Raw genomic sequence first — 26,994 nt, 5'->3', positions numbered from 1 at the left:
GCCACCTGTATTTTCGCTGCTTCTTTCATATGGATATGCTATTTTGCGTTCTTACCAAAGGCCTGCCTAATAGCTAAAAAAAACCACACACAATACATCCCAGTGCTATACATATGATTACCTCTGCCATGACACTTATAATTCTGACTTGTCAAATAATTCACAAAAGGCTGAGGGTTGGCTGTTCCTGTTCTCTGTAATGTCCATCTGTGGGGCAATTTAGGGCTTTCCTGAAATGATGAATTGGTATGTCTGCTAGGAAACAGCTTGTTATAGAGAACTGTAGCACATCAAAATGAAAGCCACAGACTCTGCAACAGAGGCCACAGGTGGTAGCAGGTAATAAGACATCTGCGGATGTTAAGGATTTTGAAGTATTTGACTTTTTAAAAAATGTCCTTTTCAATAGAGCCACGAGTTTTCTTACTGGGATAAGGTCTAATTTGCCAGAGGGTCTGTTGTTTTAGAAGATATAATATTAAGTTTCAAAGCAAAACAAACCAAGACCTTCATTGTAAGTGTTCTTTTCACTAGATTTACTCTACTGGCTTCTAATGAAAGGAAGAAACTGTTTTTTGTTGGCAAAGAAAAGGCAAATGATCTGGTTTTGTTAGAATAAACTTAACACATAGCTTGGTGGTGTTTGAAAATGTTATCAATGCAAACTGTAATCCAATTAAGCTGTGTGTGTTTATGCAAAATATTGGTGCATACAATGAGGGCTTTATCACGGTAGTTCTTATAGCCAACCAGTCTCCAAAGAGTGGTGCAGATCTTTTCCTATAATAAATGCCAGTGTAAGATCTATTTAGGGGAACTGTGATCCTTAACTGCATACACAGTTATGCATCTGCAACTCCTCTAGCTCACTGCCACAACATAACTGGAACTTCTGCAAGCAAATTACAGTCTGCACATGCGCAGAAGCGCGGTCCTCAGGTTGCGGAAACTTCGGGATCTGACCGGACCTCCAAAATGGATACCGTCCGCAACCAGAGGTACCACCGTATATGAGTTTGCCTATGGATTCTGATGGAAGAGTTACTGTGAGATTCCTTGGATTTTGTTGGGTCATCTCCCAATGAAGCATGCATTTGCATAGCAATAAAAAGGGGAAGGGGAGGGTTTTAAAGTACAATACAGTGGTACCTTGGGTTACATACGCTTCAGGTTACATACACTTTAGGTTACAGACTCCGCTAACCCAGAAATAGTACCTCAGGTTAAGAACTTTGCTTCAGGATGAGAACAGAAATTGTGCTCCGGCGGCACGGCGGCAACGGGAGGCCCCATTAGCTAAAGTGGTGCCTCAGGTTAAGAACAGTTTCAGGTTAAGAACGGACCTCTGGAATGAATTAAGTACTTAACCCGAGGTACCACTGTAAAAACAAAATAATCAAGATGATATGTAGGGGGATTGGTTGGTGTGCCAGAAAAGCAAGATTTACCTTATAACCTACCTCCCCATAAATTTACCCACAAGGACCCTAAACCTTCCCTAGGTTTCATCTCACTCTCCCAGTGTGCAAGACTATATTCACATTGGGAGTGGAGATCTAGTAATCTACATTAGGTAGAGGGTGAAAGTGTATTTAGCATGGGCTAAAAGTAGGGGTAGGCGTCAGGGTGTGCATGCAAACCTTGCCGTAAACGTCCCTGCATGTGGCTGTTCCACTTCAGCACTTTCCAGCTTATCAAGATTTTCAGTCATGGGGCAGATTTAAAGCACATTTAGCTAAACATACTCTGACGCCCCCTCATACCTCCCCTATCAGTGCAGGAAGATCTGAAGTGTATCCAGCACATGTGAAGACCCTGAGGCAAAGCTTACATGTGTTCCCCACTTTTAGCCCAAAGGTTTTGGGCAAATGCCTGGATAGCCTAGGCTTGCTTCTATTATTGATATGCTAGTGTAAGAAGCCAATGAGACAGCCCTCTATTTTTGCAAGGTTTATCTAACTTCAGCTGTCTGTTTTGTTTTTAGTCCTTGTTAAAGCTTAGCAAATTTCGAGTACTATCCCCCCCCCCTTGGCTTGGGAATGATAATTCATAAAGTTTCAGTGTCTTTAAAGAGAGAATTGTGACCAAGTTGGCTACACTTTTTGTGAACCTTTGGGAAAGCAATCCCCCTTGGAAGAAATAACAAGTGGATACAGTAGGTGACCATCGCATAGACAGCTGGATGGAATAGTACAAAGAAGCCTTTCTGACAAAAAATTGGCTCAATTAGGCAGCAATTTTCACTAAATCATATTGGCCCTTTAGGTGTTCAGCTGTATCTTCAGATATCGGAGAAATAGCTGTAAGCAATCAAGTGACCTGTCTCACACTATAAACAAGAAAGATGGGGTCACTGCTCTGGCTGCCAGAGATTTGGGGATTTGCTCTTAGGTTTTTCAATTCTTCCAGATGTATGACTGGAAGCTTTACAAGGAGTTATATTTGATTTTGTTCTCCCGAGTTATTTGCTGCAATTTTCAAAAAAGTATCCTCTAGTCCCTGTTGCAGTCCTAACATACATAAAACATCTGGCCATTCAACTTCAGACATTTGTATATGTATGAGCTTGGAATCACTGCAACAGAACAAGTTTCTTGCTTCGTATGGGTGTATAAGGGTATCTAGTTCTGTTGATTCACTTCAGTCGCATGAGAGGCCCTTTCTTGATGCCTTTCTTGTGTAAATGAGAAAACTTACTATATTATTTGGTCATAATATACCGTAGTAAAGTTTATATACTAGCTTACAGCTATGCACTGTATATGTCAAAGCCTTGTAAGCGGGAATAAGTAATTATGTTCGACGGATTCCAAGTCCATAGGTACCTAACAGCTTCCAACTGTAGATTTTGGAGCAGCTAAAGGAAGTAAAGGAGATCAGTGCTTATTTTAAAAGAGAAATATTTGTTGAGGTGAGCCTGTTTTCAGTCTACAGCATAGCTCTGTTTGATATTAAGTGGTTTATCAATGCCTTTGAATAAATAAATAAAATAGCAACCACCGGATTGCCCGTTGGCACTGCCTCCTCTCATAGTCTTCCTGTCTCCTGTCCCAAATCATCGAGCTTTATTTGAAAAGTTGGAGTTCACACACTTATTGAAGTAAGGAAGATAAATTAATTTGTGGTTAATAAATAAAGACAGGTTGTCTGATATGGTTAGAGATGCTTTACAGATGTTGCTCAGATTACAGCTGTATGTAGGATATCGTGTACAGTTGGTGCCCATGCATTGGTGACGTCCTCCACCCTGATCTGAAGGGTCTGAGGGAGCCAATTTTCAGCTTTTGCCAGAGGCTGCATGGGAGAGAAATATGAAAATATCACTTTCTCTCTTCTTTCATTGGTGGAGGCATCCACCAGACCAAAAGCCTTTCCATATGTGTGTAAATACATGTGCATGGCTACGTGTGACTATTTCCTCATTGGTATCCTTTGCAAGAACATGCCATGATTTTTCTTTAAGAAAAAAGATTAGTTGCAAATATCTAATCTATGGCTGTTTCTGTTTTAAACTGCTTTTAAAATGAGTAGATTCTGATATAAAATGAAACACCATTGGTTTTTAATTTTATGTATGGGTGGGGAGCTATGCTTTAATTTGTTTGTAGTTGTGCATTCTTTCACTTGTTTTGAGGTGTTCTGCAAAACAGGATAGAGGATACTAATACAAGCATTAAATAAAAAAGAAAGAAGGAATCCAGCTTTCCTGCCCGAGATAAATGTGTGAAAACAGAGGTGTTTAAGAGTCTGAGAAGACCCTGTAACAGAGACTTAAACTGGCCTTGAAGACCCACATTTTTGTTGTGGCTTTCAATGGCTAGTTTTTAATTGAGCTGTGGAGATAGCGTTGTGGTCTGGTTTTTGGAGTTTTCCCTTATGCTGGGCTATTGGCTGCTTTTGTACTAACTTTTTTATAGTATTGTTTTTATAGTAATGTTTTAAATGGGATTTTTTTTGGGGGGGGGTAATGTTGTAACCTGCTTTGTGAAGGGTGTATTTTAAAACACGAATTAGAAGTTTGTTAAACAAATAAATATCACATCATTCCAAAGACTATCAGTTCAGTAGCCATAGAATTTTTGTAGAGTTGAAAGGGACCTTGAGAGTCATCTAGTCCTGCCACAGCCATCAACCTTCTGGTTAATAGCCAGACACACTGACCCATTGCGCCACCTGAGGTATTGCTACTTTTATGTATATTGGATTGGTTCCAGAATAAGTTAGTTACATTTAGGTAACATTGAAATAAATGGGCAAGATTAGTCATTGCTAAGTTCTCATTGAAATCAATGGAACTTAAGTTCAAACAACTTAGTCTGGTTCATCCCATTCTCAGGAAAATTGCCAGTAGATGCATACAGAAAGTCTATTTCTAAAGTACACTCGGGGCAGTAGTCTAGCATTTGCCACAAAAAATTAACAAACTTGTTTCCATTGGCTACCATTGTGCTGTTACATCACTGGCTTATAATGTCTCCATATGGGTTATACACTATTACTGTGGGTTTCAGCTGCTATATTTTATAATATGCTTGCATGTACCGGTATTTTTTATTATTGATATTCATGCACTCTCAGCTTCATCTTGGATGAGGATGGACAAAGCTCAATGAATTCTAAAAGTATTTCTTTTCAAAAACAAAATAAAACAAACCCTGGGCATAAGTCAGCTGTGTAGGCTAATGTTTGCATGAACTACTGCAGGGCCAAAGATTCATCCTATTTACAGTTGTACTAATCAGGACAATTATTTAATGATAATATGTAATAGCACTGTACATAACGAAGATTGGTTATCATGGCCATGGGTCTGTATTTATTAATCTACACATCTGAGCTGTGGTAATTTTAAGCTACTTTAAGAACAAATAATAATAATAATCTCCAGTTATATTTGTTCTAAATACATGAAGTGGAACCAACGTGCTGTATATCTCTAATTAAGAAAATGAAAGCGCTTTCCTGACTTTGTTTTGCTGTGGTTCCTTGGGTGCAAGATTCTTTTTTTAGTTTTCTTTACAGATTTCCCGATCATCACTATCTATTTTATTTTCACAGATTTTGTTCCTTCATTTCCTGATTAGAGTAATTCACACTCGGGGAAAAATGAGAGAGAGCTATCCAAACAAATGTAAATTGACTAATTTTAGGCAATTATCCTGTCAAATGATTACGTTTGCTCACATTATGAAAGGAAATTGAACAGCGTAAACAGTGGTTCATTACGGCTGTGTGTAGGAATGTGTGTGTAGGTTGTACTGCATACACATAAATAACTATAATTTGTTATTAATGTTCTATAGCATGTTTCAGTGCACAGTGTTGTTTGTTAGTATCAGTAGTCTCTGGGTTACCTGTGGTTTTGATTCTTCAATATGCATTGCTAGAGTGGCCAGATGATTGATTGATTGATTGATTGAGGTGGCTTGACCTGGTAGCAGTGCTGAGCTGGAGGGGGCCAAAATAAGTGAAGCTTAATGCACACAAGGTAGCGGTCTTTCTTGCGAAGAACAGGAATTTGGTGTGTTTTGGATGGGGCAATACTCCCCTTGAAGAAACAACATTATTATCTATTTATTAAATTTCTATACCACCCTTCATTTGAGGATCATGGAGCACAATAAAAAAGCACAAAAAATACATAACATAGTAACAAACAAAAGCCAATAAGCCCACACCCAGTTTAAAAGGCCATAATTAGGCAAAGGCCTGGGAGAAGTCAAATGTTTTTGCCTGGTGCCTCAAGACATGTAACCAAGGTACCAGGCGAGCCTCCCCGGGGAGAGCATTCCGTAAGCAGGAAGCTGCTGCAGAAAATGCCCATTGCCATTGCTTACTTCCAGACCCCTTGTGGAAGTAAGCACATGAAAAATGACCTCAGTAAAATCATTGAGTTATTTAAAAAAAAACCTAAAATGACCAAGGCGTCGCAGTTTCTCTCTCACACGGACACACAATGATTTTAGTTGTTGCTGTCTTGTAAAAAGGAAGGAAAATTTATGAATTTTTATTGAGTGACAATTACAAACAGGGCCCATTATCCTTTTTTTGTCTGCTTCATGTTGTCCGGGGGGGGGGAGGGGGTATTTAGGGGGATGGTTTGCCTTTTCCCGCATGTAAAATGATTGTGTGAATGCTGCCTGAATTTAGATGGTGACTTTTTATTAAATATTTTGAACTGTTGTCACTTGATTGACTGCAGTGTTTTCCAAAAGATGGAAAGGACTGAAAATAAATATTCTTCAAAACCATTTCCAGTATTTTATACAGCAGACACATCCTTTGGAACTGAGCAAATCAAGTGCCTAAATACAATTGACAAGGAATAATAATATTTTATTGACTGGGCAATTGGTCATTAATTATTACAGGGTGATTTAGGAGGCAGAGATGGAGGATTAGAGGATGCCACTTCATATATAAACAAATGGCAATGATTGGAAAGTTAATTAAATTCAGATTTTTTTTTCTCCCCAAATGTAAAGTTCCTTAACCTGTGGGTTCAAAAATTACCTACTGTAACATATCAGGAAGATCAAGAAACAACGCTCTCTTTAATCTCAGTCTATAAATTACTGAAAGGTTTGATCATGCAGAAGCTATGAGACACTTCTGTTACATATCTCCCTCTTTTTTTCTGCAGAAGAGTTCTCACAGCCATCTAGTTTCCCCAGCTTGTCAGCCTTTTCCTTGCTTCTGTTTCCAGCTTTCCCAGTAACCAGAACTGGTGTGACCATCAGCCAATCAGGAGAGAGTGGAGTTTAAGTGAGCTGCTGACAATTTAATAGTCAGATAGGGACTTCCTCTCTGGGTGGGCAGATGAGGTCTCTGTCTACCTGAGTGGCACTCAGATAGAATACAGTACTCTGTCAGTGGAGACAGATAGTGAACTGGCTCTCAGAGATAGGGATTGTCTGTGGGCAGACAAAGTTGGACTCTTGAGTGGGGTTAGCTAGGCAATGCAAGCAGGTTTTGATTCCCTGAGGGAAAGTCAAATCCTTGGAAGGGCTGAGTGGGTGTTGCTGTTTAGGAACACTGGTCGCCATTTTAGATGGGAAAAGTCTACCTGAGACTTGGTTGGAAAATAGTGCTGATTAAAAGTTTATCTGTTAAGAGTTTACGGTAAACTAAGTTTTGTGCCTCACTTGCAAAACCATCGAGCATTAAACCCTTATAGAGTGTAATTAAATAAAAATACAGTTTTGTCTTCCTCCTTGGAACCTTTGGGTAGGGATTAAGTGAATGATATTGGCAGCCTTCACATAAATATACTGTAATACTTTGCTACCACAAATAGTTAATTATAGCCTTTCCCTGTGTGAATACAGAAAGAGTCTTCTCTGTTAACATACCCATAGTGTTGGCCATGTTTCCCAGTAGCCATCTTCATTGAGGGTATAAGACACAACATCTCCCAAAAAAGAATAAAATGGGGCACGGGTTTGCAGAAAAATTGTATGTGCTCATTTGCAAAGCTATATGAAAATTAGCTTACAATTACTATAATTTAGATAGAAATGCAATATATCTCATAATAGCAGGCTTAGCAGGTAAGCTGTGCTCCAGCTCACTGGGTTGTCTAGGTAATAATTGTTGATTGACAACTTCAAGGCCCCTGCCCTTGGGATTATTTATCTTTAAATCAGACTCGGACTAAACAGTCCTTCAATGGATTAATCCAGTTTATGATTGGTACAGCCCAGGAGCACGTCTACTCACAGTTTTCAGCACGGGATGACTGTATATTTTGAGCTGCACTGAATCTGTAAAAAGGCCGTGTTTGTTACTCAAATCCCAACTGCTTGCATGTAGAAAGATTCTATTGAATTATGCTATTAACATGTTGCACACCATCTATTTTGAAAGTTCGGAAGTTGTACCTTCCACTGAAGCATGTGCTGCTATACTTCATTCATTCAGGCAGCATAATGTGAAACACCAGTTCTTTCTGCTTGTTGCACATGGAGGTCTAGATTGCATTCAGTTTGGTGGCAGACAGTGATTTGTGAATCCTTCTGATGGGAGTGTGGTGAATTGTATAGCATATAAGAAATTGTCTAAGGCACTTAGGGGTTGTAGGCAATTAAGTCCTACTCAGAGTTAAACCACTGAAATTAGTAACATTTGTTAATTTCAATGGATCTTCTCTGACCATGGCTGGTACTTGATTCAACCCAGAATTTTTGTTTTCATGCATGTATTATGTTGTCTCTGTGCATATCTTCATTATCTGAGTTGCTCTCACCTCTGTATTGTCATAATTATTGAAAATTGATTTTAAAATGCCATTAAACTGTAAATGTTTTTTTCTTCTTCTCTTTCCTCCTCCCCAATGAATTTCAACCAGATTCCTGCTGGGGGGGGAAGTGCCTTTTGGGTACCTTATACAACTATATATAGCTTTCCTACTTCAAACTGAGCTATAATTCATTCAGCAAAATAGTATACTGAGAATGATGACCATAAGATATAAAAGTAGGGCAGGCAATACAAGCTTTGTTGCTATGGCAATGATTTAATATCTGGTTTATATAACATTGAGGGTGACTTAATGCAAGGGCCTTTTAAAAACTGTATTAAGAAATACAACCCAGCTTGAGTTCTTAAATGTTGCATATTACTTTTCTTATGGTGATCTGAGTTGTAGTTCAGAGTATCTCCAACTTGCTAATCTTCCTTTTGTAGCCTGAATTAATGTTAAGACTTAAAAAAACACTCAGTAAATGTAAATTATTATAACTGCAATGCTCTTTCATTTCTTGTGAGTGCCAGTTTACGTGTGAGAGTGAGAGTCATTTTCATTCTCAGAGAATTTACTTCCAAACCCCTATATAACTCTTCACCATAGAAACTATACAGATTTGGCTTTTAAAAATCCTGTGTATTTTAAGGAACTAGCTACATCACTTACACAAACTGGCTAAATCGTCACTATTTCCCCCCAGGGAGTCTTGGACCAGTAGTTATACAATGACACAACACTATAGTTGCAGGATAGGGGGAGGAGTGGCTCTGATCCCTGGGGAAACCCAACCAGATGGGCAGGGTATAAATAATAATGAATAATTTAAATTCTTAATTTTTGGTAATTTTATGCACCTTTTGTTTCCTTTTTTTACCTCCAACTTTATCTTGTTTAATTGAAATACTTTCAATGCAAAAATTATAAAAAGACAGCCTAGAGTGCCCTGTATTGTGAATATATTGAATGAGCAACTCAATAACCACTCCAACCACATCCCAAGCCCTGCCTAGATACTTGATTCCCCCCCCCCCCTTCAGTCTCAGGAGTGAAGGTAGCAGCAAGCCCAGTGGGAAGCCTAGAGTTGCCACAACACCACAGCAGCAGGTAATACCAGGGGGAAGATCCAACTGCAAACAATGACCCACAACCAGAAAATAAAAGATACTAGCAGTGAGGGTATATGTCTCTCAGTCTCCTCTGAACTATTACTATTGAGCTATGTAATGTCTAGCTCACTTAGTCAGCTCCCAAACTCCCTAATTTACCTGCTGCTCATCTCCATGTTTTATTTGTATTCTGGAAAATAAATAAGGAATGGAGAAGGTGAACAAAACCTGCTTTATATAAACCTGAAAAATGGTCATAAAACCGACCCAGTTGGTGCAAACTATTAAAATTCTCAGAATTCTTAAGAGATAGGAAAATATCTAGTATAGTTCTATTCATCTATGACCTTTTCGGCAACTAACCATGCCCTTTTTGGAAGGCCTTCTCTACACAACTGCAAAGGGAGGGCTAAATCTTGTCATTTGTGAGAATGCTTTGACAGATATTTTGACCTTTCAATTTACTTGTTGCACAGAGCATGATTTGCAATTGACTCGAGATTTGGCATTTCGCCACAAAGTACCCATAATGAGCTTATCCTAAAGGGATTATACAGGCTGAAGAACTAAGATATCAAATGTATTTTGATACATACATATCAGTGTTTATAATTAATAGAAAATAAATTATAAGAGAAAGAAGCAGTGTCTAATGGAGACCTTATTTAAAACCCTCTGTTTAATAGAGTGTGTTGCATAAAAGCAGTTGTAATTTAACTTCTTGTTGACTATGACTCACCACACATGAAATCGGGGGAACCCAATTTCCTTTTTTTGCTTGTGGCAAAATGGGTGGATTACTCACTGTGGTAATCTATGAGAAATAAACAGCTGTTCATAAGTGCTTTTGCTAAGATGTTTGCATGGCTTCTGAGAACTCCTGCATTTCTTTAATGTGTGACATGAAAAGCAGCCATCTGAAGCTGAATATACTAAATAACGTTAGAACAGAATTGAAGGATCGTACCCTTTTAGTCCAATATCCTGTTTGTAACAGTAACTTCAAAGGAATTGTATATCACAGCTAGCAGCATTCTAAAGCTTGGAACATGAACATGTCCTGCAGTCTTGAATGATGAAATACTAGCATAGTCAAAAATAGTAGATCAGCCTTCTAATTATAACACTTTTCCTGGAAGTAACTTCTGTTGATTTCAAATAAAACTACGGTACCTGGCAATCAGCAGAACAAGACACTAAAATATATAACTGTCTTTAAACATTTTAGTTTTTAACGGTATAGTGGCAAGGAATTATCTATTGCTATGGGACAGAGTGAAATATATCACATTTCTGTACTCCCAAGTCTAAGTTAGAACAGTGAACCCAGACTTGTGGTTTTTCTCACATGGCCAAGACATGCCATGAGTTTGGATTTGGATTACAGTGGTGCCTCGCAAGACGAAATTAATCCGTTCCGCGAGTCTCGCCATCTTGCGATTTTTTTGTCTTGTGAAGCACGGCTATTAGTGGCTTAGCGGCTATTAACGGCTTAGCGGCTTTAAGAAAAAGGAAACAAACTCGCAAGAACTCACAAGACATTTCGTCTTGCGAAGCAAGCCCATAGGGAAATTCGTCTTGCGGCACGACTCAAAAAACGGAAAACTCTTTTGTCTTGCGCGTTTTTCGTCTTGCGAGGCATTCGTCTTGCGAGGTACCACTGTACTGCTAAACCCAAGCCATGGCTTAATTCTGGGTAGTGTGGCAGCAGCACAATCACATGAGGCATAAATCACCCATGATATTCAGTCAATGTGCTTGCATGCTTGCACATGCATGCTTAGCCATGGGTTGGGTTAGATATGTTACATGCAAACTGGGCCAGAATTGTGAAGCTTGCAACTACTTGCATGCTTTACTTATCATCATCAGTGTCAATGTTGGGGAAATCTTGAGCTGAACGTCTAACAACCCTTGGAATATGGCATCTCCATTAGCCCAGTTGTGCTCATGATCCCCATTCTCATTGACCTCTAACCCATGCCCAGGTGAGGTTGGGATGTATTTGTATGCAAGATGTATTTCTGTACTGTACACATTTTGGTAGATTTTTGTAAAATATGCACTTTTGGTGCTGATCCACAAGTTATTGAAATAATCAGATTCCATTATAATGGGAAAGTGGTAGGCCAGATCATCTGTCGAGTTTCATCCTGGCCAAGGCATAATAATATTGATAACATCTGTGAATGAAGCCCTAATATGCTGAGACTTTGGAACCAGTTTTGTCACTGTTTCCATTGTCAAGAGGAAGAGATATTTTACCAGCAGAGAACATGCTTCACATGCAGAAATTGTCAAATAGCCACCTCAAATATATCCCCATTTTTGCAGAACACAAATGGATATTTGGTCCAGCCTACCTTTGTCTGTTCATTTGTCATATTAACAGTAATTGTTGGTGCTAGGATACAGTGTCTGTGGTTCTACTAAACCACTAATTTTGTAGCAGAAGGAAGGTTTCTTTATGGAAAATTGTGTGAAAAGTAGATGGTTATCTGTAAGTAGACAACTGTAGTGGTACATGCTGAACTACAAAGGACACAATTCTTGAACATAAGTCAGTTACATGTCAAGTTAAACACTGGGACAGAGGTCAATATTGAACAGTGATAATAAAAATCAGGCCTAAATGCTGACTTAAAAACATCAACTATTCGTTAGTTTTCAGGAATCCACAGAGGGTTAATGTCCTGAATTACAAAACATACAATCAATAATGTCTGTTCCATTTATACTTAGAAAACCAGCAAATGAGAAGATTGCAAAGATAGTGGTGACATTTCTTAAAATAGGCATAGACTTGTTGTCAGTATATTATTGCCTTGGGTAAAACCTGAAGTGGGTATTCTTCCTCCATTTCTGCACAAGTATCAATTATTGAAGCATTCTGCTTAGGTTAGCCTTTAGCTTTTGCAGGTTATATGATTAAGAGGATACTTTGTTCTTCGCTATGTTAGATGGGAGACATAGGAATTAGTCAAACAACAGCTTTCATGGAGTCCTGCCACACTAATTGAACTGCTCAGTGAAATTAGTGTTCAGAACTAAAGATCTCTGAAGCGATGTATCAGCCTTTCAAGAGATCTGGAACACCTTTACTGCTGCTGTTGGCATCTCTGCTTGTAAACAATTCTAAATATATTTGGATTCATTGTGGAAAAGATCCCAGTGTCAATGCATTATAACATATACCTCTTTTGTAAGATAAATATGAATATCTATTTAGACTATAAAAATATATATCTTGTGATCATTTCTCAAGGATAGCAATACCTTCCAGACAGTTTAGTCTTCCTTATTGATATCAAATATTATTTGATTATATTTTACCATGTTTTAGTTTAAGGCATTGTAAGCCGTCTTGAGTATATTTATTTTATTTTATTAATAAATTTCTATGTTACCCTTCATGTGAAGAGCACAATATAAAAACACAAGAATACATAACACAATAATAAGCAAAGAATAGCAACTCCCTCACAGTTTAAAAGGCCATAGTTTGCTTCATTAGCCAAAGGCCTGAGAGAAGAATGTTTTTGTCCAGCTGATGCAGTTCAGCTAGGACTGATGTGGCAGATGTTGCTTGGAGCTATTGAGTCAGAGCTCCAGTCCAGCGAGGAGCCACGTACCCTCAAGTCCTCCACTGCAAAGGTGGATTTAGGGGAGCACAACCGGTCCGGTTGCACTGGGCACTGAGCTTCGAGGGTGCTGCGGGGGACGCCACAACTGTGATTTAGAACGGAGCATGAGAAGCAGTAGGGAGGCAATTTTTGGCATTGCACAGGGTGCCACTGAAATTTGAGACCCCAAGGACCCACTGGGAAGCAGTCAACTGGCTCTTCCTCCGATGTTCCTGGAGGCCCTTTCTCTCACAGGGGTGCTGTGCATACATTTTGCCTCCACATTCAAGATACACATTTTAATATAATTAGAAACAATAAATTCCTTCCTTCAAGGAGTTTGCATCAGAGGTTGCATCTGAAATTTGGCAAAGCAGAGTGTACTGAATGTGTTAATATTGCATGCAGTGAAAAACTTGTTGCATTTCTTTGTAAGGTGAGGACCTACTTTATGCTCAGAACAATCTGTTTGTACCAAAACTCCATCAGAAAGGGTATACAATTATTTTCATACAGAAGATCCTCATTTGCCGAATGATTATGCTCTAGGAAAAATACAGCATGGTGTATGACTGTATAGAATTCTGTATAGAAAATGTGTAATATTAGAAAGGAAGCCTATTTTATTAGATGAATGGTACAATTCCTTACTTTTTTGTTGAAAATAATGAGAAAAATGGCTTGCATTTGTCCTGCCAAAGTAATATCCAAAACATATATTATTATGCTGATATACTGTCAAGTGTAGCAGGCATAGCTGTTAAACTGAAATCAAATGGTCAGTTGAACTTGATTTAGGTTATCATAAATATCCTTTGTAGATATTGTCAGTGAATATTTAACTAGTTTTGAAATCATAAGGCTCATATCTCAATGAATGTAAATTGCAGAGTAGTGATGCCTTTTCTTCAGTTAGAAGCTTTGACATTCACTAAGACTAAGGAGCTAGTGTTGTCTGTGACTTTGAGCTTCAGCTTGTCTTTTACAAAGACAGTTTTGTTTTTATTATCTCTAAAAGTGTCAAAATAGTAAGAGGATTAGGTTTTGGCTTTTTTCTCCCTCCAGTATGCTTTCTATGATTTTATGGGGATTAGATGCTCATTTTGCCATGCAAAAGAATTCATTTAGATTGTTACATCCAGTGAGACCCTTTTTAAAAAGATATTCTATGGCTGAGATAATGCCTGCAACCTTTGTGTTAGGGCTGGGGATTTTTTTACCCACCCATGGGCAACCTTATAGGAGCTGGATGCCAGTGATAGGTGGAGCCAGGGGGCAAAAAGTGGGTAGTGCAATAGATGTGACTTAACTTCATATGTCAGGCTATATTCCAGCCACACAAAAAGTCAAAGGGCTCTGCACACACCCAAACACCACCCAGGCAAGCAAGAGGCTTTGTAGCTCAAGGGCACCTTTCAGTCAGACAAAAGTACTTGAGGTGGACACAAAGCAGGGGCAATGTGGGGTGTGTTCTGGGAAGAGTCCTGAGGCTGGGTAGAGAGGCCTGGAGCATTTTGCTCTCATCACTGATTGAAGACATATCGGACAGGGTTCAGTATCCCTTGCCCTAATGATCCCATTGGTCTTTAAGGAGATTAATACCCAAATATATAAAAATAGCCTTTAGAGATAGTACTTCCTTGGACACTCTCACAAGAGTGAATGCACAATTCTGAAATGATATTCCAAGTCAAGGATGCCTATGTAATTGTTACACTTGTATGGATCATATATTCTGTGTAGAAGCAAAACTTTGTCCATTTGGTACTCCCTGTCCCTTTTGACAAATATTAGTATGGCTGACAGATTGGTAAATGCCACGCTTTATTGGCTTCTCCTGTTAAAATTCAATTTTCTTACACTCCCTTGAACAATGCAATGGCTGTCCATGCAGAAATCCCTGAATACCAGGTGTAACATCTTGTTAGTGCCAACATCATTCTTAGATAACAGTGTTGCCACAGCTCCATCTACTTAGGCTTCTAAAGTTGTCACATTGTACCTATAGCCCTTATCACACATCACTTCTGTTTTCAGGTAACTTGCTAAACAGAAAAAAGAAAACCTATTTCTTTATGTCAAGGTACCATGTATCTTTCTCAGAAAGCAACCTGTATTGCATACTATTGCTTCCTGATGGTCTTCAAAATGATTGTCAGTTGTATCCAGTTTGCTGACTGAAGACTCTTTGATTCAGTGGAAGCTCCAATCAATATAATGGGCAAGGATGCAAGTTTCACTCCCCTCTCCCCACTGTTTTAAAAGCATATCCCAAACTAGGGGTGATGGAGCTGAAGGGAGGGTGTAAATATGGGGGGGGGGGAAATGTTTAGTTTTCCTGTTCCTCTAACAAATGCCCGCGCAGATACCAAGAGCCTTCTGTTATCAAAGGGGCATGATTGAATACAGCCTCCTAGGTTCAAATGTCAGAGTCTTGGAAACCAGAGGCCTTTCTCCTGGGCATGGTTGGCCAATTGGTGCCAAAGAAGGATAGAACTTTTTTTATGTATGCAACAACAGCAGCAAGAATACTCATCGTGAAGTATTGGAAGACACAAGATTTACCCACCCAGGAAGAATGGCAGATGAAGTTGATGGACTATATGGAACTGGCGGAAATGACTGGCAGAATCTGAGACCAGGGAGAAGAATCGGTGGAAGAAGACTGGAAAAAGTTTAAAGATTATTTACAGAAATACTGTAAAATTAATGAATGTTAGAAAAATGTTGGAATGAAGTTAGATGGCTTTAGTAGAAATGTTATAAGGAATTAAGTATAGATAGATTAACAGAGTATTAAAGGGAAAAATAAGGTTAGAATGTGTTAAGATAATTATAGGATAGAAAACAGAGGAAGATGGAAAGGAATTGCTGAAACAATTAATAGAAGTGGAATACAAAAAGGGAGGTGTGAGGAGGCCGTGGAAATAAGTGAATGAAAGATAAGATATTGAAATTGGATTGTGTTTTAAATGGTTTTTGTTTTGTTTTGTTAGTTGTTTGTGTTAGTGTTTTGTAGTGTTTTTTGTATTGTATTGTATTGTAGTATTATTTTTTTTGGTTTTCGGTAGTGTTGTGTTTAAACTGTTGAAAAATTAATAAGTATTATTTTTTTTAAAAAAAAAATCAAATGTCAGAGTCTTGAAGTAATCTTGTGTCCAACAGATCCATAAATATCAAAAAGAAATTGACTGTCAAATAATGCAACTGTTCTTCTGAAGACTTTTTTTTTGTTCTTATGTTGAGAGTCAGGAACCTGGGGGTGATTGAGGTCTCTCTATCTGACCCTCACTCCCACTCACCGCCCATCATCTGCTACATATTCCTCAAGTGCTTTTGCTTAGCTGACATGAAGTGTGAAGTATCTTCATTGCCTGGTGAGGAGGATGGAAAGTGTGTGTGTGTAGAAACTCCTGGCTTCAGTGTGGCTTGAATGTAGCCTGCTATTCAAAGAGTGTTATCGCATCCATTGCTCTGCCCAATTTTGCCTTCCCTCCACCCACTTTCACCTCTAGCTCCGCCCACCACTGTTGTGCAGTTCCCAGTTGATTCTCCTGAGGGAATGTGGCTCTTAGGCTGGCAAAGGTGTTCCATCCCTGCCTTACACAGTAACTCATGAAGAGTCATGAGTGTGCTACAGCCAACATGAAATTGTGGGATCCCATGCATAATAAATTATGTTGCCATACTTCTGAGTTGTTGCAGAAATTTTGCCTGCTAAATGCAGGATGGTATCAGAGTTCATTTCATCATTCACACTTCAGGCAACCTAACGTAATGTAACTTGATAGCTCCAAATCATGTGACTGGCTGATTTATTTATTTTTGGCATTTTTATTATATATAGTTTTTCCTTTTTGGTCATTTCATATACCATCCTGCCCCAATTTTGTTACATGATAGTTTAAAAATGATGTTGTGATTGGAAAGTACATGCTGTGGCTCATAAGTCACAGAAGCATGGGAGGAAATAGAGAGTTGTTCCCATGCTCATTCTAGTACTTTGTTCATTTGATATACACATCTGTAAAGACTGCTGGCTTAAGGAAAAAGTGAAGGATAAGCACGGCAACACGATTACTACTAAATGGCTTTTGTAAAACGTTTGTTCCCCTTATCAACAGATCGCAGAAGTGCAAACTAAAATCTAGGCTTTTAAAATAAGGAATATTGAAGTTCCTTGATAAGATCAGTACTGATGGAGAAATATCCCTCGAAAAACAGCCTTTCTACCCTTCAATATGCAACTGTAGGGGAGCTTTTATACTTTCTAGGTTACATCTTAGTGCATGTGAGCCACATTGACCCAACAGAGATGGTGATTTCCAGAATCCTTTGCAATGCACAGGAGAGGCTTTGTAGCAGAGGAATTATTGTTAAAGTTAAAGTTAAAAGTGCTTCATGAGGAAGGAAGTTTGAAAACCAGTGGGCCAGCCAGGGAGGAACTTCTATATTTCCTTTTGGGCATTGCTGTGATGGTTCTCCTCTACCTTTTCCCTCCACACCCATTTCCTTGTATGTTATGCCTTTTTAGTTTTTAAACCAAAGGGCATGGTTTATCTCTCATTTTTAAAAATCGATGTGAGTTGCTTTTGGAAACAATATTCGAGAAGTAGGGTAGAAATAAAATTAATTCTAGGTGCTAGAATTATTTTGGTTTTGCAGACATTTAAAACTTCAATACATGTAAGAAAAAAGACTATTTCAGAGGGGCTGTTCTGTACCCTGCTCCTAAATAATGCATCGTGACAGAGTAGATTTGTCTTGCTATGCTGTATAATCCTAAACCTGTAAGATCTCCACCATCCCCAGCAGGAAAAACCTTACATCGCAGGAGGCATAACACTTACTGTTTTTATATTGATTTATTACAGCCTTGTATTTTAAACGTTGTTGTAAGCCCCTCTGAGCAATGCAAATGCACTGGAAGGACTGTATTTAAATCTCTCAGGTTGGCTGATAATAGATAAAGAATTCCCCGCCTTAAAGAATCTCCTCTACTTGTTTTCTATATGCATAGAAATTCCACAGAATTTTATGTATGGGCCATGCTGTCGAATCATTTACTGAAATGCTGTTAAGTCCTTAGTCATCAGTTTGATGATGCCAAGGAACTCAAGCATATTTTTGCTGATAATTCAAGTATGAAATTTTGCATTTATACATTCTTGTAAATATGTATTTTTCATCGAGCTCTTTTTTAAAAAAATACTCTGTCTCAGTAGTATAAGGTATAAATATATAAATGCTGTCACTTTCCAGGTATTTAGAAGCATTCATGGGTTATGTGTACTGTTGACAATCCTTGTTAAAAGTGTCTTGTTTACTATACTAGTAATTTTGTCACTCTGGGACATCATTTATTTTGGACTTGTGCTCTGTCAACATTTCTAATTGCCTAATTATCTGCTCTGTTACTGAAATAGTGCTTTAGAAATGAATGCTCCCCTCCCATTTTCCCTACTTACGTGTGAACTTAATTTGCTCCTTACCTTATATTTGCAACGTTGAGATTTTTTAGTTCATTGAGATAAAGTTCATCAGATATATCAAAGATCGAGGAAATGATTTAATCAAGTCCAGCAGCAGCCCTCACAGAAATCTTTTCCCTGTGGGCATACCCTTTGGTAGCTCCATCTTTATCCATTATTAACAGTTTGAAATATCATTCCATTTTCTGCCTGCACTAATTTGCTGAGTTAGCTTCTGTTAATTATGACTTTAATCTGTGATTCAGAACACGACAGGGGGCAAAATTAACCAATTTCCACAGCAATTTTTTACTGTGCTGCTTCGTTCTCTTTTTTTTTTCTTCAAGTGACAGTGTGGAACAGAGCTGGTGTGAATATGTTGCCTACAAAGAGATCTGGGCATTACCACTTTGTTGCCTTTGTCTTTTCACTAACCATATTGCAGACTTGCACAACATTGCTGAGATTCTTTCCTAACAGAATTTTATTCACTACTGGAAAATACCTTATCTTAGATAGTATGCTCATGGATAGGAATTTGAAAGTTCTCAGAAGGATGGATCTGTGGTTTACTGTTATGTTAAATGACTATTGCTTATGTTACTGTATTCTTGTGAAAATCTATTATATATATATATATATATATATATATATATATATATGCAGGCAAGGTAAATATAAGGAAGGACTTCCCATTTAAAAACAAACCACCAAGAACACTGATTTGCGGCACTTTGTAGCCAGCTTCCCATGCTTCAGTTAAAGCCCAGGGAAAGACATGAGTTAATTCTATCCATGGGGCATTTTCATATCAGGAAAAGTCGGCAGCCAGGAAACGTGCTGAGCACTAGAGAAATGTTTAATGGAAAGAAAAACACATTCATCGTCCTCCATATACTGCAGTGATAAGTGCAACCTCCCACTTCCCAAAATTCTAAAGAAATTTTAAAGTGCCCTATGAATGAGCAGAAAGATGGAAGCCTCTTTTTTTTGGTGAAAGAAAACTTTTAAGAAATTAGAAGACAAATTTTGGCACAACACTGATTTTCTATTTTGTATTCTTACTCACATCCTTATTGCCAGGAAAACTCAGAATAACTTAATATCATTAAAATTGTGGTGCCGATTAATATTAATATTGATATTAATATCAATATTACAGTACACAGATTGAAAAGATACACAGAATTTCTGATCTGCCTCCTAAAATGGTGTCAGTTTTTTCTGTTAGTATGTTCTAAACACTTTGATGCTTCTAGCTAAATATAAAATTGGCATTTAACCTTTTATTTGGAAAAGAACTATTCAACCTGTGTTAATCTGTATGGATGTTTAAAAGCTATAACTTACTTTGCTGTTGTAAGTGGTTACGAGCTTCTAGATGTGATTTTATCTATACCCTTATGGCCTTTCTCACTTTATATTACAGTGTTCCTACATTCCAGAGCCTTCCTGAAGAGATACTCAGTAAGCTTGCTGATGTCCTGGAAGAGGTATTTAACTTTTAATGTTTTGTGTTAGTAAGAGGAGTATAGTAGGAAGTCTTTTGTTTACAAAAGTAGTTCATCTATGCCAGCCACTTCTGGGGCACTTCTACTGAAGTAAAGTATCTTCTCTTGGATAATGGTGTTTATGGTGCAACTGATGTCCTTTGGAGGAAAAAAAAAAGGTGAAAAGATCAAGTGGCATATAGTCTACTTCAGCAGAGATTCTGTTTCTAGGAAATTACAAAATTGACATTTTCCTGAAGACTTGTCCACACAGCGCTTGTAGACTAAACACTGTGAGTGCACAATGAAATCACACCTTCAAAGTTGGAAAAAACAACAACTTTCAAAGTGTATTTAGCATACTCATACTCGTTGTATTGGATGTGAATTAGCACGGCACCAGATACTAACCTCAGTCCTCAATTTGGGTTTGGCATTCATTTAATAGTGGTGCTTAGTGCTGTTATGGGAGTTGTGGTTGGAATTGTGAATTCAGGAATGATCCCCAGCTCTTTACAACCTGAAGCCTAACAACCACCCCACCACAATCAGCTCAGAATCACCTAAACGTAGCCTCCAGTGGGAATGGAGAATGGCTTTAGATAGTAGTGGATGCCTTAGTCATATGACAGCCATGGTTGCCAAGGAAGCTAGAAGCATCCATTTCTGCTAGGGAGTTTAGAGACCTCAGGAAGAGGCCTCTGCAATCGTCAGCCTTCACTGTTAGGTTCCCTTTCCTCACCTTGCAAGGGAAGTTTAAGAAAATTTGGAGAGCAGAAATTGTGGAGGATTGGTAACAACTCACTTGGGCTCAGTCTTTCCAAGTTCTCTCAGAGAAAAAAAAGTGTAAAATATCTAGTCAATTAAGATGTCAGCTCAAGGGAAATCACATGTCCAGTTGTTAACCACAGCTTTTTGAAGTTGAGTTCACCATGTACAGCTGACATAGTGCTCCTGGATGTTAGACTCGCTGAAAACCAGAAGTGATAAAAGACCTGAGGGAATGTTAAAACAGGGTCTCAGATACCTCTCTACCAGACTTCCTTGTCTTTTCTGACTGGTCTGGCACTACAGAAGTTTTGACCAGCTTATGCTACCTGGTCTAACAAATGTTTCCAGCCAGTTATTCCAGTGAAATTAAGCTCACTAGGTTTAAAATACATTGCCTTTCGGCAGTTGCATTGCTAGCATGAATATTTTTAAAATGAATACATGTTTCACTGCCTATAGGAGAGTCGGTGCCTTCTTTTTCTCCATCACTCTTGTAGCCTTATGCCTTCCATCTTCTCTGCAGTTCTGCCCCATCTCACTTTTCAATGGTATTCTGATGCACTAGGCTTCATATAATTCCATGCAATTAAGGTATACTAATGCTAGAATTTTGATGAACCATTTTTAATGACCCTCAAGTCCTGGGGGATGTGGGAAGTCTTGTATCCGCTCATTCAAAATGTATTAAATACATGTTAATTTCACATCAAGCAACTTGTGAATGTTATTTGTAATTTGCTTCCTAATTACTACTTTTGCACCTGCAAAATTGCATACTAGCAAGTCCTGTAGGCACAATTAATGTCCATTAATATGTCATCTTATGTACGTTAATTATATGACATCTATACATGCAAACTGTGTGCTGTTCTCCTTGCGATTATGTATTTTCACATGTTCTTGGTTTATGCAAGAAAATAAGCTGTGTTTCTTGAGCAACAACTCACTATTTAAATGTTCACAAGGATAGTTTTGACATTTTAAAAGCAGTTACCATCTGACCTTCATTAATATTTATATACTGTCTTTTTCTGCTTTTATCTAGCTGCTAGATTCTAGCACATGGACAATGAAATTGATGTGCAAGGAAAAATAGTAATTTGGGGAAAGAGCTACAAATTGTATAACATGTAAACTGTTCCTTTGAAACATAAGGTATATGGGGAAAGTGGTGAGCCTGCAGAACAAACACTATAATTAAATATTGCCAGGCCCACACCACATGTTAAGAAAAATTGATGCTGGGAGCCATAGCCCCCTTTTCAAGTACCTGTTTTCCTCTTTCTAGTGCCTGATGTTATTACAATGAGCATTCCTTTTGCCTACTCTACATAATTGGCTGCTGTGCGGATCTTAATGATATCAGGCTGAACTAAATATTATTCAGTGAAGGAGCCCTTTGTTCTTTGTGTTGTATAGTTCCACCCTAATTTTGCATCCTAATTTTAAATACATCAGCCATCAATAATGATAAGAAGCCTGACATGAGATGTATACAAGTATCAGACTCCTCCCCTCTAGAAATGAAAACCATTCTAAAAAATCTCAATGTTGGGTTATTCCGCACCATTTCCCCCTAATTTCTGTCTTGCTCCTTGCTCTCAGTTTCCCCGTTCCAGCTTGCATTAGAATATAAACAACTACGTGCGCTCACGTATTATATGCTTGTAAACACTGCTTTCATTTTTTTTAAAATATAGATTAAGCAGTATCAAATTGATCTAAGTAAATAAATAAATAATGTATCTATAATGGATATATCATTTTAGCAATTTCCTTTTTCTGCATACATTGCATTAGGCCATAAAAGAAACTTCAAAAATGTTCAAATCAGTTTCCACTTCCTTTGAGAATGGCATGGCCCTAGAAAAATCTCTCTCTTTACATAGCTGAAGAGTTGGTCAAGTAGGTAATTTGTTGACATAGGAGCTAATGGCTGGAAGCAGAGTAGAAAAGTGCATGCAAGCCTTCTCAATAGCTTTTCCTTTTGCAAATACATCCAGTTGCACTTACCTCCATCCCATCCCTCTGATTGCATTTAGGATGCTAAGGGCTGGTTTTGGAGCTTCAGCCTCCATCAGACAGCAAAGCAGAGGAGTTTTAATTAGATTATTTTTTTAAGGACCCCAAGTTGAATCAGGTGATCTGCAGAGCACATAAGCAGGGTCTGAACCAAATTCTGTGGTTCTGCACACTGCTAATATATGTTGTTGTTGTTGTTCAGTCGTTTAGTCGTGTCTGACTCTTCGTGACCCCATGGACCAGAGCACGCCAGGCACTTCTGTCTTCCACTGCCTCCCACAGTTTGGTCAAACGCATAATATATAGGATTGCACTATTACCAATACGTGTGCTTAGGAGCACAGCTTTTCTTTTTCAACCTTATCTAATATGGTTTATCTCGGAAGGTTTTCTGGATTTCTGTTTTGTTTTTATTTATGGGTAGCATTCCATATGCATGATAGAAATCTCTCTGCCTGTGATGTTTCATCAAAATCAAAGGTACTTAAATTATCTTTCAAAGTAACTGCATTTTATCTAGGTTGGTAGTCTTACAAGCACTGAATGAGAATAGCTGACAGGCACTGTTTGAGGCAAGGAATAATCTCTCCTTTCTTCATAGCACAATTTAATATCCTCTTTCTCCTTATGAAACTGTGAATAATCTAGCATGGCTGCAGTGCAGCTCTCTTACAAACTGTTAGCTAATACACAGAAGCAAAAAAAGCTACTTGAAATTGCCTATTAGGCAATTCTTATGTGCAAATGCTGTTGTAAGGATGGTGATAAAAAGGCTGTTATGTAATGAGATCACATCTTTAAACTTGGCAATTGTATGATGATTTTATTTAGCATATTGTAATGGATGTGAATTATCAAAGCACCAAGTCATCAGGGCTGTGTTACCCATAGGCGCTAAGGGTGCAGGGCGCCAGGCTCTCAGGGGCGCCAGGCCAAGAGTCCGGAGCCAAGATTTGGGGTCCGGGAATAGGGAAGAGCCGACAGCCGCTGCTGAGCAGAGCAGAATCCCTTCGGAGCACCGCATCTCTTCTGCTACGGGCGAGTGATTCACTAAGTCAGCTGGCCGGCTCCGCCCTCCTGCACACGCTGCTAACACGAGGCACCTGGCTTTGCTTAGTTGCCACCGCCTCAGGCGGTGTTGCACTGGGCTCTGATTGCTCCTCCCCGGCATCCGGCCCCGGCTTTGCTCTGCTGCCACTGCCTCAGGCTCCTCTGTTGTTGCTGAGACAGCCGGCCAGGCCAGCTCTGCCGTGCGCGCCTTGCTGGCCTGCCCTAAAAAAAGTCAACAACTTTGGGGTACCCCCCAAAAAAGGTCAACCACTCTGGGCAAGGGGGGGCACCAGGTGGATCTTTGCACCCTGGCGCCACATGTGCTTAGGACGGCCCTGCAAGTCATCATCCTATGGCATGCCTAATAGCAGTGAATTATTTTAAATATATATAGTATAAGAATAATACTGATCATTGAACTAAAATAGCTTAAGGCCACAATTCTGTGTAAACATTTCTGGAAGTCTGTTCCAATGCATGGTACAACTTTAGACTAAAGGTGAGAGCTGACATGATTGAAAGCTCTTTCACACAAAAATAACACCCCCCCCCCGTCTCTCTCTGTGTGTGGAGAATGTGCACACTAGCCCCAAGATCTAGCTTGTATTTGTAGCTGTGGGAAGCAGTGTGATTTGTTACTCTGGGCCTTTCCAATTTGACTTGTTTTTCTTTAACAACTCTGGTTTCGGCACCATTCACTATAATAGGGAATCTAAAAATGGCTGCAACTCCCCCTTTCCCCACCCCACATAATTTGAACTGTAGTATACCCCTTCATAAAGGGCAAGTTTCAGAATATCTGCAGTGGTTCTCCCTTAAGAAAAGATCTCACCTTGGACCTGGGGGTGAAATAGGAATCATAGCAGGTGGGTAGTGGGGGAGGGGGAAGGAACATGGATCCCCAAGAAAGACTGATGTAGGAAAATGTCATCCCCAGTAAAGTCCCTGTTGCCCAAAGGGTTGTTGCTGAGAAGTGGACTTCTGTCCCCTACCCCACCCCCCAATTTGGAGGGCTATAGCCTATTTTCCCTGGAGACAAAATCTCTCTCTTGACTTGTATAGGTGGAAGAAACCTCTGGATCACCAGAGAAGACAGTAGTGGAAGAAACTGTACCCTTTCCAGCAAGGGCCCTCGTATCGCAAGGTCTTTGGTGGTGGTGGCTCCCCTACCCTGGATTTTTGGTATACAACAACTTCTCACTGGGAGAGAGAAACCTCTCCATTGACTTGAGAAGAGATTGAGGGGGAAAGAGCAGGGGAAGACCATGGATCCTGAGGAAAGATTGGGGCTGGATCTAGACACATCAAAGAAGTGTTTCAGTTTAAAGCTTTTTAATTTAACCAGGGAAAGCAGGTAGAGAAAAAACGGGACTACATGTCACCATCTGGTAGTGCCATGTTATATCACCCATACAACACATATACGGTAAATCGTTTTTTTCCTTTACCAGTCTAGTTGAGTCCTGGGAGAAATGTCATCTTCCCAGCAAGTTGTCACCCCAAGGGTGATTGCTAAGAGCTAGGACCTCTGGCCCAACCACAGATTTTGGGGGATACAGCCTCTATCTCCCTCTTGGGAGATAAAGATCTTTCCATTAACTTGCATAGGAAAAAGGTGATAGTAATAACATTAAAAAAAAAAACCCCAGCAGAGATCCAGGTAAAAAACCTGACTTTTAAATATTTACAATGTTTATTGGATTTGAGCAACAGTGTTGGCATTTAGCAAAAGATACATGCATAGATCTGGTGCATATGTGTTGTACAGACAACGACCGTTTTGTGTGTGTTCAAGGCACGCATGACCGTACATGCATGCGCCATGGTTGGACACTGAATAGGGCATAACATGGTGAGGTGGACTTACACATGGCCTGCCATCGCACACAATGACCCGGAAAGCAACCCCCATGCAAATTGGGGGTTGCCTGTATCTATATGCATTGGTTTAAACTGTCTTGATATTTTATGCAGGTGGTTGGTTTATAGATTTTTTTTTACAAATAAAGTAAGAAATTGCAGCCCATGACTGCAGTCATGCACACACATACCTCTGTGTGAGTCTTAAGTATGGATATGTGAGCCCTGAATCATTTGATGGGAGAAAAATAGTTTCCCCTATGCTATCAACTAAATTCTAGCATTTCAATTTACCTGGCTTTTAGAGCAAGCTGTTAAAGCGACCCCTTTTTTTTGTTTGTTTCATCAGACTCCAGTATTTGTCACTAAAAAGTATTTTTGAAGTGGGGAGGACTCAATTGTTCAATGCTCCCATAACAGGTTTGTATTCAACTCTCTGTGAATAATGAGAGTGGAGAGGCTGACAGAATTGAATAGCATACCTCATAAAAAGAAACTGATCTGTAAACTCAAGATAAATTCCAGTGTAATAGTGTGGCACAGAACACTCTGGGAGCATAAAGGAGTCTAGAATAAAAGGTATGGGGAAGTCAGTCCCAAACTTCGGGAAGAAGAGAGGAAGATTATTAAAGTCTAAAGTCTAGCTAACACAAAAACAAAACTAGTTCTGAACATTAGATTGCACAGTCTGTGCCAGCAAAGCACACTGATTTCTAAACAGTAGCTTACTACAGTTCAGCCTAGACAACCAAGAATCTCAGTGCACTTTAATCAAAGAATATGTTCAAGGGAATAAAAGAGGTCCATAGAGCAATAGTTCCATGGAACGCAAACAAGTGAGCCAATCCACCTGCCATTCTATAAGATGCTTTTGTTAGGGCTAGGGTTTCATGGGGATTTTATTCTATTTCCTGTTGTTATCAATGTGACCATAGGACAAATGACAAGTAGATAAATGCCCTTCCTTGGAGGTCAAGAGGCAATACGAACTGGAGGTGGGCAGAGGCTGCTGTGCTCATGTGCTGCCTGTGAGTTTCCCACAGGCATCTGCTTGCCCGCTGGACTAGATGAGCCATTGTCCTGATGCCACATGCTGTTCTTACATTATTAAATAGCATAGTTATATAGAAATCTGCCCATTAACTTTTCACATCAAGAATTCTGACATCAAGAATCACAAAACAGAGAAACCAGTAGGAGAACACTTCAATCTCCCAGGACATTCTATACAAGATCTCAAGTAGCTGTTTTACTACAAAGGGATTTCAGAAACAGACTGGAAAGAGAAGCTGCTGAATTACAACTCATTACCAAACTTAAAACCATGGAAAAACCTGGGCTTAACAAAGACATTGG

At 39.1% G+C, this 26,994-nt stretch overlaps 1 protein-coding gene across 2 annotated transcripts in view; it reads left to right on the top strand.

Moving 5' to 3' along the window:
* The window catches only part of PRKG1 (protein kinase cGMP-dependent 1), a 634,135-nt gene that overhangs the window by 459,860 nt on the left and 147,281 nt on the right, over positions 1-26,994 (top strand). For both annotated transcript variants that reach the window (XM_083503064.1, XM_083503065.1), the window contains one exon: positions 19,875-19,938. In XM_083503064.1, coding sequence (XP_083359190.1) covers positions 19,875-19,938 — 64 coding nt within the window. The remainder of the gene's footprint in view (positions 1-19,874; positions 19,939-26,994) is intronic.

The sequence above is a fragment of the Podarcis liolepis genome, assembly GCF_965112155.1.
Source record: "Podarcis liolepis genome assembly, chromosome: 5".
Taxonomy (NCBI): Eukaryota; Metazoa; Chordata; class Lepidosauria; order Squamata; family Lacertidae; genus Podarcis; species Podarcis liolepis.
This window is presented reverse-complemented; position numbering and strand designations above follow the sequence as displayed.